At 41.0% G+C, this 14,866-nt stretch overlaps 2 protein-coding genes across 6 annotated transcripts in view; one reads left to right on the plus strand and one right to left on the minus strand.

Moving 5' to 3' along the window:
• Positions 1 to 11,293, minus strand: part of RBKS (ribokinase) — a 71,468-nt gene extending 60,175 nt beyond the window's left edge. For 2 of the 4 annotated variants that reach the window (XM_014465305.2, XM_023763460.1), the window contains exon 1: positions 11,099 to 11,229. Coding sequence is in view for 1 of the 4 variants with exons in the window: in XM_006099846.3 (XP_006099908.1) it covers positions 11,099 to 11,187 (89 nt within the window). In the remaining 3 variants the exon portion in view is untranslated. Of the gene's footprint in view, positions 1 to 11,098 lie in introns of all 4 variants that reach the window. The other 2 variants (XM_006099846.3, XM_023763461.1) reach the window with 2 other exon arrangements.
• A 166-nt stretch (positions 11,294 to 11,459) lies between these two features.
• The window catches only part of BABAM2 (BRISC and BRCA1 A complex member 2), a 333,554-nt gene continuing 330,147 nt past the window's right edge, over positions 11,460 to 14,866 (plus strand). Inside the window, exon 1 of one of the 2 annotated variants that reach the window (XM_006099849.3) lies at positions 11,460 to 11,674. The gene's annotated coding sequence lies outside the window, so the exon portion shown is untranslated. The remainder of the gene's footprint in view (positions 11,675 to 14,866) is intronic. The other variant, XM_023763459.1, reaches the window with a different exon arrangement.

Below are 14,866 nucleotides of genomic sequence, written 5' to 3' on the forward strand. Positions count from 1 at the left end.
TTCTTCCTGCCATCTGCTGGTATAGGGTAAAGAAATACAAATGGAATTAATTTTATCCTAAGTAAAATAAAATTAGAAGGATAAATCAGCATACAAAAATGTTTCCTGGAACCAATTAATACAAATTTTAATTTATCTACTATTTTTGGGTTTTGGTGCTTATGCTTCTTTCGCATTCCCATCATCGTGAATATCAAGAACTCATTATATTATATTTGAGCTTCACAAAACATTTGTAAGATGTGTTAGCGTAAGTCTTATCATCTCTGTTTTAGGGAGAAAGTGAGAATTCAAAATAGTAATGGTTTATCAAAATGCACGTATCTGTTAGGTTGTCTAATTTTAATTCAGGTCCAATAGATTCCATTGCTATGGTCTTTTAAACCATACTATGCTACTTGGCTTTGACAATCAGCTTTCTCTCAACTTTTAAAAATGATCTACCTTCTTAGCAACTTTCAAATATGCAATACAGTATTATTAACTCTAGTCACCTTGCGGTACAGTACATCCCACGACACTTACTGGAAGTTATAAAGTAGTACTTTTTCACCCCCTCTTACCTATTTTTGCCCACTTTCCCACCACCTGTCTCTGGCAACCACCAATCTGTTCTCTATGTCAATGACCTTGTTTTGTTTAGATTCCCATATAAGTGAGATCATGTTATTAGTCTTTCTCTGTCTGACGTATTTCACTTATCATAATGCCCTCAAAGTCCACCATGTTATTGCAAATGGCAAGATTTCCTTTTTATAATATTCCATTGTGTGTGTGCATCACATTTTCTTTATCCATCTATCTGTCCGTCCGCCCATCCACCCATTCATGGATGCTTAGGTTGTTTTCATATCTTGGTTACTGTAAGTAATGTTGCAATGAACATAGGGGTGAAGGTATCTTTTTCAGTTAGTGTTTTTGTTTTCTTTGGATAAATACCCAGAGAGGAATTGCTGGAAATATGGTAGTTCTACTTTTAATTTTTTGAGGAACCTCCATATTGTTTTCCACAGTGGCTGCACTAATTTACATTCCCACCAACAGTGCACAGGGTTCCCTTTTCCCCACATCCTCACCAACACATATTATATTTTGTCTTTCTGATAATCATTCTAACAGATCTGGCATAATACCACATTGTGGTTTTGATTTACATTCCCCTGATGATTACTGATGTTGGCATCTTTTCATGTACCTTTTGGCCATCTGTATGTCTTCTTTGGAAAAATGTCTCTTCAGATTGTATGCCCATTTTTAAAATCAGATTGTTTGCATTTTTTTTTTTTGCTATTGAGTTGTATTCTTAATATATTTTGGATTTTTTTCCTCTCAATTTTGACTATAATGTTGGACAGGCAGTAGATATAACAGATAAATACTTAACATTATTAATATGAGCAAACTGTATTAAAAATGACCTATATAATTCATTCCATTCCTCGGCTCCTTTGGCTGTGATACTAAGTGATGTGACAAGGGAGAGAGTGGCAGCGTCCACTAACTGTCATAATAGATTAGTGCTCATTCTTTAAAATCTTATTAGTATTTCAAACCTCTTTTCATAGCCGATTCCCTATGCCTGGGAAGTTCTTTCCCTGTTTCTGTGCTGAGCTTATCCATATGCATCCTTTAAAATTCAACTCAGATGTTACTCCTCTGGGAGTCCGAATCTAACAGTGTGGGTGGTTGCCCTGCCTCTGCGTTCCAGCGATCTATGCATGTTTCTCTCATAGCTGTATCACATTCATTTCTGTAACACTATGGCCTAAGACTGTGCCTATTCACATCATGTGCCCAATAAACATTTATTAAAATATATAATACATTAATAGTGCCAGATACCATTTCGTGAGTGGTTATCATAAGATAAATACTGCACTAAGCACTTTATGACCACAAAATCACTTAATCCTTACAATCATCCCATGAAAAAATTGTTCTTATTTTGATCTCCATTTCACAGATAAGGAAAATGAAAATTAGATTAAAAAAACATACCCAAATTCACCCAGTAGAAGATGGCAGAGCCAGGATTCAAACCAAGGTTGGTCTGACTCCAAAACCCATTAAAATATATTGTTCACAAATGTCCTTAAAGCTCCTTGGACCCATCTATATTTCATGTTTTTGTAATTTCTTGTGTAATTTCTGGTAGCTATGCTTCTGAAGAATACTGGAGTTGTGCAAGCTGAACCAAGATGCTAAGATGGAAAGACCAAATAAGGTGCTCCTTTCCCTAGAGTTCAGAAGGAACTAGGTTGATGAACAGAATGTTCTCAAATTTAACTTTTCTTCTTCAACCCTTGGGCTCACTACTCTGTGTAAATTATAATTTAATAGAAGAGAAAATGTAATTTCATGTGAAATATGAATATAGTTAACTTAAGCTTAATATTTTATGGTAATACACAAAAAGCATCATGACTTCCTTCTGCTCTACAGCCTTAATGAGCTTGATAAACTATTCCAAAGAGTAGTTTATTATAAAATAACATGTTTGAAATAATTCAAAATACATCAGAACTCACATTAAATGTGAATGGATTATATTCTCCAGGTAAAACACACAAAAAATACAGTCATAAAAAAGAAATATAACAGAACAAGCCAACAGAACGACTAAATCCAGCTATGTGCTCTTTGTAAAGGCATACACCTCAAACATAAGAACTGAGAAAGTTTAAAATATGGGAAAAGGTAAAATATGGCAAATAGCAACTAAAATAAAACTAGATAGCTTTACCAAAGTCATCCAAAGTAAAAGCTTAGAGTACAAAAAGATAAGAGGAGGTAAACTTTAACTGAAAGATTAAATTGAGCAGCAAAAGGTTCTAATTCTAATGCAACCAATAAAATAGTACATATATATGTATAATACACACACACACACACACACACACACTATGAGAAATTGACAAACACTTACCATCACGGTTGGTAATTTTAACATAATTCCTTAAGTGATTGACAGATCAATCAGAGAAAAGGTCAGGCTGGCCTAATGAACATATATAAAACACCATGGCTAACACCTATTAAATCATAATTTTCCTAATGTATACACTGAACATTTAAAAAAATCAACCAGGTACCAGGCTATAAAATCTCTTCAAATTTCAAAGAATAGTCTGTTTAGAAAATATTTTCTGACCTTAACAGGTTAAGTTAGAAGTTAATAATAAAAAGATAAATTAAAAAGTTCCATATCTCTTTATATAAAAGGCTAATATGTAAAGTGTCCCCTCAGGTGTTCAACCGGGAGACCAGAGTTCGATTGCTTGCTATGATGTGTGCTGACCACCAGGGCGCGGCGTGGAACTCTGGTCTCCCGGTTGAAGGAAGGCCCGGTTGGCAGCCTGAAGGCCCTTATCGACCCTGATCACCGGCCAGGCCTAGGGACCCTAACCGTGCAGGAATTTCATGCACTGGGCCTCTAGAGTAAAGAGATTTTTAAAATGTTTCTAAATAACTGATGGATCAAAGAGGACATAATAATGTTATTTAAGAAGTAGTAAAAACTGAGTTTGTTTTATACCCCACATGAGTGAAATCATATGATCCTTTGCTTTTTCTGACTTATTTCACTTAACAATATTTAGAAAACTGAAACTCAGAGACACAGACAACAGTTTGGTGGTTTCTACAGGGAAGGGGTTGGAGGAGTGGTAGAGGGTAAAAGGTGCCAAATATATGGTGATGGAAGATGACTGACTTTGACTGGTGGGTAAGCAATGCAATATACAGATCATGTATCATAGTAATGTACACTTGACTCCTATATGACCCTATTAACCAATGTCACCCCAATAAATTAAATATAAAGAGGAATAGTGAAAACTAAATTACAATACAGTGGTCTTCCCCCAACAAGCATGAAGCATAGAATTCTTTTGTTCCATAAGATGAGACTCTTTCCAAGAACTCCACTTTCTAGATCTTGTCAATCTGGGAAAGCTGTCAGCATCAGGGTTTGCTCAGAAAGAACCAGAAAACGAATGCTTGATTCATGCGTTTTACCTAACAGATTTTACTTAACAGATGTTTTCAACTATTTTATCCCCTAAATATTTCTTTTAACTTTTCCCCACTTCTTTAGCCCCATCGCTACTGTCCTAGTTCAGGCCTTCATCATCTGTTGTGAAGACTATTGCTTTCCCTTTTAAATGGGTCTCCCAGTCTTCAAGAAGAACGCCTTTGATACCTTCAAAACATTGCCACCTTTTAAACCGGCCCTTGGCACTGAGCGAGCTATGTGAAATACAAACCTGACCGCATCGTTCCTGTACTTGGAGCTTATCCCTGGCTCCCAGGGCCTGCAGAATAAAACCCAAGCGCCTGAGCCTGGGCAGTAAGGGCCTTCATCAACCCCTTACATCTGATGTGCTACAGACCCAGCGGTTGCTGTCCCTGGCACACCCCCTGCACACCCACATCTGTGACTCCCTGCTCTTTTTTTGTTGGGCTTAGCACCTGCTTATTTGTCAAGACTTGACTCGGGAGGCATTTCATCCAGGAACTTTTTCCTGTGTTCCCACAGGACCTGCAAGTATTTACAACATCGTACTACAATGATCTATTTTTCTATCGGCCTCTTCCTTGGACTGTAAGTTCCTCAAGAACAATGACCATGTTTTACTGATTGCGGTATCCTAGAACGTAGTGCAGTGCCGGTATTTCATTATGTACAAGTAATCAAAATACCGGAGCAACTTCCATCACAAAGCCCTCCTTCCCGTGCTCTCCCAAGAATATAGACGCTAGGGCAAAAAGAGCTGGCAAAGGAATGGTTTATAAAGGGACCACACAGTATGTGCTCTTGGTCATATGTAATTTCCTTTTTAACATATTTTCTTGGAAGGGCCCCAGATTAGCAAGTTTCCCATAAGTGATTTCTTCTGATGTTAGGGGAATTCAGTTGACAGAAACATGTTTAACAAAATACTAATGTAAATGTTGACTGGTAACTGCTAAGCAACTTGCAAGACAATTTAAGGGGCAGAAAGAATAAGATAGGATATTATATTCCTCTAATGTTGGGAAAGCATAATACTTTTTGGACCAATATTCCTTTGGCTTTGGCTTCTCTGGAATTGTGACTGCAAAAGATTTTGATGTTCTAGATATCACAAGTCAAGGGGCTTCCGGTGCAATGCAGGTTAGAGGGTCACTGTAACATGTCAAACACATTCTATGTACATGGTAACATTTTAGCTGATTTTTTTTCTTTTCTGTTTTTTAAATTTGTTAGTAATGCAGGTCCAATGTTTCATCCACTTTGGATCTAAAAGCTTCTCGATTCACTTATTCCACTATCCAATTAAAATCTCTTGAGAACTGAGCAATCATTTCCTGACTTGCCAGGGATTAAATGTGGATGCTTGGCTGAACATGAGCCTTATCTCCCAAGCCATCACTTTTAACTGGAACATGTAACATAGGGTTTTAGCTGACATCATAGTCTATTGCCATGGAAATGTAAACATGGGTTTCTATTAGACTTGTCTCAAAGCAAGTTTTAGTGGTAGAGACCTGGAGACAGGAGATAAATTGTGTAAAAAATGTATCCTCGGAAGGTTAGAGTGCCCTAGAAACTCAGGCCCTTGGTGATCTCATCCTGCTCACGGCTTTAAATACCATCTATACACTGACAACTCTCAAACTTACATCTCCAGCTGGACCTCTCTTCTAAAATCTGAACTCCTATATCTAGCGGTCTTCAGTTGGATGTCCAATAGACATCTCAAATCTCAGATGTCCATCCTAAGCGCCTGATACTGCCCTCTCCCTGCCCAACTCGCTCTGCTCACCATCTTCTGTATCTCAGCAAAGGTAACTTCCCTTTCTGCTGGCAGAGGCCATAGAACTTGGAGTAACCTTGACCTATGTACTCCTCAGCAAAACCTGTCAGCTCTACGTTCAAAACACAATCAAAAGATGCTCACTTCTCTCCACTTGCACTGCGTTCAAGCTACCATCAATCACTTCTTGCCTAGATTGTTGTGAACGGCCCTGAACTGGCCTCCCTGCTTCTGCCCTTGCCTTCCTTCTGTCCATTCTCACATAGCTCCCAGATGACTATATTAAAATATAAGTCACATTATGTCACTCCTCTGCTCAAATCTGCCAGTGGATTTTCATTTCATTCAGGATATGAGCCAATGTCTTTTAATCATCCACTTTCTTAAGCTACACGGAGCTCCTTGTTCACTGATCATAAGAGGCATGGTCCCACCTCTGGGTCTTTGCCAATGGGAAGCCCCAGGTATCTGTATGGTTTGCTTCCTTTCCTCCTTTAGGTCTTTACGCAAAATCAGCTTCTCTGCGAGGCTTTTGGCCAATGATCTGAAATCAGTACTCCTGCCCCCCGTTTGTGCTTTATTTCCTCCTCAGCATTTATCTACATTCTATGCATTTTACTTATTTCCACGATCCTGTCTCTCCCACTAGGATGTAAGCTCCACGAGGCAGGGGTTTCTGGCTGTGTTTTCCATTGTTGTGTCCTTTGCAGCTAGGAAAGTGCTTGGCACATAGTGTAAAATATTTGTTGAATGAATAATTGAAAAAATGTGTGATACAGGTCATAAGAAATAAAGATTATTAGTGAAAGCATGATTAGCCAAGACCTGTGAGCCTAATGCCTAAAAAAGTCCATGTGTTATTGGTTTTTCATGGCAATCTGTCTTTGGAAGAATGGACTTAATTTTCCACAAGAAGAGGCTTGAGTTAGCAATGTGGAACTTCAGAGAAGAGTGTTCAAGAAGGAAGAGAAGAATGATAAATACAGGTAGCTATTAAATACTATTCACTATTGGCCATGTTAGATGAGCTAATGATTTTTTAAAAATTATTACTGCTCTTCATAGAGGACTAAAATTAGAAATGAATTAAAAGTAGCTCACTGATGGAATTAGCTGTGTCTGGCACACAGGAATGTAATGTATAAAGTGAGTTGGACTTGGATGCCATCCATGAGGGCTTAGTTGCTGAAGTAGTTTTATTTCTAGTGATTCTACAATATAGGCATGGGTGTACAGTTAAACTTAGTATCTTCAGTACTATTCCTTATTTTATTTCTATCTTTAGACCTGAGAATTATAAATCCTTAGTTCTTTATCACCTTACAAAGTAATCAGTTAATGAATGTACAGACTACAAGCTCTCAAATGAACTGTAGATGAAAAGGGCAATAAATACCAGACAGTTAGAGGTGGAATGATAAAATGGAATGATAAAAGTTGGGAAACCTGGATTCTAGCTGTCACTATGCCACTAATTGGCTGTGTGATTTGGGAGGAGTTACTTAACCTCTCTTAGTTACCTCATCTGTAAAACATGGATGATGGACTGATAGGCTTCAATGATCTTCTAAGTCAGGGGTCCTCAAACTACGGCCCGCGGGCCACATGCAAATACAAATATTGTATTTGTTCCCGTTTTGTTTTTTTACTTCAAAATAAGATATGTGCAGTGTGCATAGGAATTTGTTCATAGTTTTTTTTTTAAACTATAGTCCGGCCCTCCAACGGTCTGAGGGACAGTGAACTGGCCCCCTGTTTAAAAAGTTTGAGGACCCCTGTTCTAAGTAGTATAAAACTTTCTGACTTTAAGCTTAACCCCTCCCCCAAGTTGTCCACATCCTAATCCCTGGACCTTATGTATATGTTGTGTTATATGACAAGCGGTAATTACGGTTGCTAATAAGATGCCTTAAAATAAGGTGATTGTCCTGAATTATCTGTTTGGGCCCAATATAATCACAAGGGTTCTTATAATGTAGAAGAGGGAGGCAGAAATGTGTCAGAGTGATGCCATATGAGCAAGACTTGACTGACCAATTGCTGGCTTTGGAGATGGGAGGAAGGGGCCATGAGAATTTGGAAAAGGCAAAAAACCAAAAACAAAACCCCCCCCACAGATTTCCCCTAGAGCCTTGAGAAAGGAACACAGCCTTACAGACGCCTTGATTTTACCCAATGAGATGTGTCAGACCTCTGACCTCTATTAAATTTGTACTGTTTAAGCCATTAAGTTTGTGTTAATTTGTTACAGCAGCAATAGGAAACTAATACAATCCCGATATGTATCATAACTAGCAAAGCTACACTCAAGTTTATCACAGATGCTTGGTTTTAACCAAAAACCCATACTCAGGTATTTTGTAAAGATCTTCAGAGGCAGAAGTAGTCAGATACCATGAGAAGTTTGTAGGAAAGTCATGGGAGAGAGTCTATAGGGGAATAAAATTTTTACTAGTGATTCATGTGAGGAATAGAAACCTTTATGAAGGTGAGAAAATGGCAAGAGAAGAGACATTAGACAGTTGATCCACCATGAAGAACTCAGTTTACTCATCTATAAACTGAAGGGCTGGGATAAAAATTCCTAAGTTCCTCTAGCTCTGAAATGAGAGTTTAAAATCCTGACAGATGCTAACATGGGTCTTGGACATCCCACCATCCCCAACGTTAAAAGAGTATTCATTTTAGGAAGTACTGTAATTTATCTTTAATGTCCGAGGGTCAGGCTTCACAGAAAGCCCCTATGTAGTGTAACAAGAAAGTGGTTCTGAATTTTAACCCTGACACTTTTAGGTAGGTTACTTGGGAAACCTGTTTAGCTTTCTTACTCTTCTGCAACTTCACCTATGGTAAAAATTCCACTAGATGGATTTTCTAAGTAATCTATTATTTTAGATGTCTGAAGGTTTATTGAAGACCTATTCCTTTAAGTAACAAGCTTTCAATATATTTGATGGAACGATTTCTAAAAAACACATGCCCTACTTTTATATAAAATTTAACGGGTACCATATTGTCTTTTCTTGAAGAGTCATATGACTAACACCAGTTACTATAGTGGCCTGTAATTCTCTTTCATTGTGATGTCTTTACCTGGTTTTGGTATTAGGGTGATGCTGGCTTCATAGAATGAGCTTGGAAGCGTTCCTTCCTCTTGAATTTTTTGTAGTAGTCTGAGGAGGGACTATAGTGGGCTGTAAGACAGTGATGCTCTAGAGAACAGTCAGCAAACTATGGCCTAAAGCAGCGGTTCTCAACCTGTGGGTCGCGACCTCTTTGGCGGTCGAACAACCCTTTCACAGGGGTCGCCTAAGACCATCCTGAATATCAGATATTTACATGACGATTTATAACAGTAGCAACATTACAGTTATGAAGTAGCAATGAAAATAATTTTATGGTTGGGTCACAACATGAGGAACTGTATTTAAAGGGCCAGAAGGTTGAGAACCACTGGCCTACAGGCTGTTTTTACAAGACCTGGGGGATAGGAATAGTTTTTACATTTTTAGAATTTTTTTTTAAAGAATAGACCTTATATATTTACTATCTGGCTCTTTACAGAAAGATTTGCTGACTCTTGCTCTACAAAAAGATGTGTAGGCCTCTTCACAACTAGGCTGAATGTTATGCGCTGTCACCAAAGGAAGGACATCTATGTTGGCACAGTGTCTGACAAGGTAGCTCAATTATTTGTGGAAAAACAAAGGCTACTGGCATTTCAAATTCTTTTGTTGGTTGTTGTTACACTCTCCCATTCACTTTCAGGTTTTGGGCAATCACTATTACCTATCTCTAGCAGTCTCTCCCCTTGACTCTCCATTTTTTCTAATTTTGGCCTGGAAATTTGAGCTTATAAACATTTTAAGCTACATAAGATTAAATTGGTTATGTGAAAACCTTAGAACTATTTTCCAGGTTAAAAAAACAACAAAGGTGGCTTGGTGCTGGGATTTGGTGACTTGTTTTGATTGTCCCAAGGTCTTTTTATTTATTTCTAGGTTCTCTGCTATCTTCTGGAAAAGCAAGGTTGCAGGACAGATGAGGTCTTACTGTAGTAATGCCGGATCATTTTTTATTTTTATAATATAAAAATAGCATTATATTGAAAAGCTATTCACCAAATATTAAACTGAAGCAATCTGGGTGGTACGATTTTCTTGGAATACCTGATCCTTTTACTTATTTTAAAACAATGAATACTACTTTTATAATAAAAAAAGCCATTTTCATAAAAAAAGATAAATTGAAAGGTTCTCCCTATCTAATCTCATCAACCATTCTTTCATTATTTGATCACTTTAAAAAATATATATTTTTATTGATTTCAGAGAGGAAGGGAGAGGGGAGAGAGATAGAAACATAAATGATGAGAATCATTGATTGGCTGCCTCCCACTGGGGATGGAGCCCTGAACGCGGGCATGTGCCCTTGACCCAAACGAGGCCGAGGCTCTGTCCACTGAGCCAAACCAGCTAGGGCCATGATTTGATCACTTTAAAAAATGGATGTAGCCCAGCCGTTGTGACTCAGTGGTTAAGCATCGACCTATGAACCAGTAGGTCATTGATGGGTTCCCAGTCAAGGCACATGGCTGGGGTGAGGGCTCCATACTCAGTGTGGGCGTGCAGGAGGCAGCCGATTGTCTCTCATCTTTGATGTTTCCATATCTATCTATCTCTCTCTCTCTCTCTCTCTCTCTCTATATTTAAAACAGACAAAAATATTTTTAAAAATGGATTATATATTGTGTTTACCGGGTTTTATTTGACTCACACTCGTGTTGCCATTGTGTTTACCGGGTTTTATTTGACTCACACTCGTGTTGCCATCCATGGTTACTAGAATGCTGTAAAATAAGTTGTAAATATGTAATGCTGCAGGGATGCCAACAATCAATATGGCTAAAGGTGACTGATCGCCTTTTTCAGCTTGGATAGGGTTCCGGGCCAAAACCCTTTACTTCATGTAGTCCTCCCAACAGCTCAGGGAGGCACATCACATTCTTGGGGGTAAAATGACTGCTCAGCGGGGCTCAGCAGCCTGGCCAGGAAACCAGGAGGAGGGCTTTGGAGGCGCTTCCAGGACCATTAGCGCGTTCACGACGCCCTGGCCACAATGTCCCCTGGCCTGACACACTAACCCTACCTCCTGCAGCCCATCAGGCACCCTGCGGGCTGGGGGAACCCGCAGCTCACCCCAAAAGCCAGCACAATTCATCCGCACGGCCCCCGCGCCTCCGCAGGGAAGCGCACACGCCCCCCCGCATGCCGGACTCTGCGTACTGGCCCCGGACAAACCTGACCAGGTCGGTCATGCAGGAGCCCACCACCACCACGGCCGCCACCGCCTCCTGCCTCTGCCGCCCGGGTTTCCCCCGCGCGGCCATGGCCCCAGCGAGGTGCTCTCCAACCAGGAAGCTGCCCTTTACCCTTTGCCCGACCCCGTTGCCAGAGACGCCGCGCCGACCCTCCCTAACTCCCGGGCCTTCCGGAGGCCGCGGCGGGTCGCCCACCTGAATGCCCGAAATCGCCCCGCCCACCCGCTGCCCCCAGTGCTTCCAGGAATTGTCTCCCGGCCCCGCCTCCCGCCTCAGGCCCGGCTGATAGTCCCCGGCCCCCGCGCCGCTCGCCGCAGCGGGGAAAGCGCCGGACAGGGAACTTTCAGGCACCGCGGGGACGCCTCTCCGAGAGCGCGGCTAGGGGCGTCCGGCACGCACGCCGCCCGGCGGGGCCGCAGAGGGGGCGGGGCGGACATCCGGGCACGAGCACGCAGAGGGCCCGCGGTGCGCGCGCAGCGCGGTGCGTCGGTCGGGGGCGCGCTCGGGTAACCTGTACCCCACGTAGTCGCCGGTTACCGAACGGACTAAGTTCCAGGTACCTAGACTGGGGCTGGTGTGGGGAGGTTGGACCCCGAGTCGCACAGGTGGTGCCGAGGGCCGTGCCCAGAGCTCGCCTCCCCTTCCTGTAGAGAAGGCCCGGCTCCAAAGATGCCCTGCTCGTCCCCGTCACGCCGGTCCCCTCAAGAACGGCATCCTCCAGGCCAGGCGTTACTCTTTCTCCTCGTCTATACCGCCCCCGGTCCCCGATTAACCTGACTTCTCCCTCTTTCCCGCGTGATGAGGGGGTCATACAATTTGGGAGAAGGGAGAGTGCCCCTTTTAAATGGCTCCTAAATTGGGGTGATCATTCTGTGGGTCGGAGCCGGCTTGTTTTTCTTCAGTGCTGTCCCTCGGAGAAATGACTTCCCCCCCGTGTAACTTGCCTCGTGCGCCCATGACGTTGACGTGACGCAGCTGGACGCTACCCCTTTCCGTTCCGTGACGTCAGCAGGGCACATGTTTCCGTGTTTGTCATCCCATCTTAATGGCAAGAAACTGGACAACGCTTTAGACGTCTTTGTATTCCCCAGGTGGCCGATCAAAGGACCTGATGTGACCTCAGTTGGAGGCAGCAGACACCTGTAAAAACTGTATTGCTGCATTTTCCTTCTGTAATATGTCAAAGTCAGGAAATACAAATGGCCTAACTAGCATTCAGGGGAGGCTGGCCACCGTGAAGTTTTGCCTGCCTGCGATCTGTTAGTGCTGAGATGTGTAAAAGCTGCTGGGGTTGGAGGGTGGGGTGGGGTGTGTGTGGGGGGGTGATCCCCCGCAGCCATGCCCCTGGCTCAACAGGGCCGCACCAAAAGACCATCATCATTCCGTGACCTCGGATTTTGGAGTAGTTTCCCCTCTCCTTTAGAGCAGTCACAGCACCTCACGCTTGAAACAGATTTTAACACTGCATGAAACCTTGAACTGTCAGAAGATAGTATTTTGGCTGTTCTGGAAACAAAGACAGATTCATTCCTTCAGGTGTCATTCTAAGGTCATGACAGTTGCTGAAATGGAATGGGTTGTTGTCAACCTTAAGTATAGTTTGGTTTCTGGAGTAGGTTTATTCCCTTTAGCATTTTAAAATGTATTTTTATTGGTAGTATTACAGATATCTCCCGCCTCCCCCCCCCATCCTCCCTTTCAGGTCTTCGCTACCCTATTGCCCGTGTGCATGGGCTATGCATATGAGTTATTTGGTTTATCTCTTCTCCCTCTAGCATTTGATTGGTGCAGTCAGTCAGGCCAATTTCAGCAGTAGGCAAACAGTAGTTGTTTCTAGTTGTAAAGCAACCATGAGTCTAAATTCATGCCATTTTGTCCAAATTTTAAGAGATGTATACTTAAAAAAATTCACTTCGATGCTTTTCTCTTTGGTGATTGAAGTTATGTTTATTTGAGAGGAAAATGAGAATAGTGGACTTTGAGGGGGATCTGGATTTGAATTCTGATCCTTCAGCTTGCTAGGTTGGGGACTTTGAACAAGTTAGTCTTGTTGAGTATTAGTTTTCTTATCCACTAATGAAGTGGAAACTAGTATTAAACAGAGGACAGGATTGTTCAGGGGAAGTAAATGAGATTACAGATTGAAGTGGGTAGGACAGTGCTTGATACTGAATAGATGTTCAGAATGTTCTATTTTCATTTTTCATAGAAATGAGAGATACAATTATAATAGATATGTCCCATAATTAAAATTATGGAAAAACAAGAATAATTTTTTTTTTAATGCTCACCCAAGGATATTTTTTCCCCATTGATTTTCAGAGAGAGTGGAAAGGAGGTGGGAGGTCGGGGAGAGAGAAGCATCAGTGTAAGAGAGACACAGCGATTGGTTGCCTCCTGCATGTACTCACCAGGGGCTGGAGATGAACCTGCAACCCAGGTACATGTCCTCCACCAGGAATCAAACCTGAGACCCTTCCTGAGACCCTTCAGTTCTCAGGCCGACGCTCTAACCACTAAGAAACACAGACCAGGGAGAGGAAGAATAATTTTGTAATGTAGGTGAGGTCCTTCAGTTTTTTTTCCTGGATAAGTATTTTTGTATTTGCATATGATTTAGGTAATCATCCTTTCAAGAACTGTGACATCAGTCGTTAGAAAAAAAAGTGGAAACATTGCAGAATAGAAAAAAAATAGGTTTCAAAATGATACTTTAGATTAGTATACTTTTCAAAGGCATTATAAAAGTTATCTGTGTCATCTTTAAAATGGGAATTCCTTACTACCCAGGGGTATGAAGATCAACTGCAATAATGTATATGGAAGCTTTTTTTTTTTTTTAAACCCTCACCCGAGGGTATTTTTCCATTGATTTTTAGAGAGAGTGGAAGAGAAAGGGAAAGACAGAGAGAAATGTCAAAACACATTGATTGGTTGCCTCCTGCACGCACCCTGACCAGGGCCGGGGCTGAGGAGGAGCCTGCAGCGAAGGTACATGCCCAAGATACTTCTGAGTGTCATCACCCAGAAGGGTCACAGTATTATTATTTTTTGAAAGATCACTGTAGTTCTTACCTTTGTTACTGTCTGAAATTATTAAAACAGGTACTAGTTTTCAACATTTATAGTAGCAGGGACACCTAAGTCCTCATGTGGTATAATATATGAAAACTAGAAGCAAAACATCATTTACTTGTAACTTGCAGGTAATTAGTTGCTTTAGATGTGGGATTATCCTTTCAGATTGAGAAAGAAAATGATCATTTAAGTTGACTTATTCACCTCTGAAAGTAGAGGCTTTCATTTAGAGATCTATTAAAAGGAATTCATGTACTCCCTCCCCCAGCCCCATGGGTTTCCAAGTAGTTTAGATATGATTTATTGGTTTTACTTTTGTATTTTCAAGTTTAAGGACTTCTTAAGCACCTTACAGTATAGTCAAAGACTTCTAGATCCACGTTAGTTTGTGTTGCTGAATATCTGGACAGGTATATGTTTTCATGATTTAATTGTTAAGTAGATTTTTGCTGCATCTATTCCTTAGATATGCTATCCTCTACCAAGTGTTTGAGGGCATATTATCTTCTCTATATACCTGAATATTTCTCTAGCTTTTGTCTATTTATTTATTTATTTATTTATTTATTTAAAAATGCTTATTGAGTGTTTAGTTTGTGATCTCTCTCCAGTGGTTATAATACACTGTGCAGTAACAGTTATGAAAATTACGTAGAGAAGTATATCAGAA

Source organism: Myotis lucifugus, unplaced genomic scaffold, assembly GCF_000147115.1.
Source record: "Myotis lucifugus unplaced genomic scaffold, Myoluc2.0 scaffold_285, whole genome shotgun sequence".
Taxonomy (NCBI): Eukaryota; Metazoa; Chordata; class Mammalia; order Chiroptera; family Vespertilionidae; genus Myotis; species Myotis lucifugus.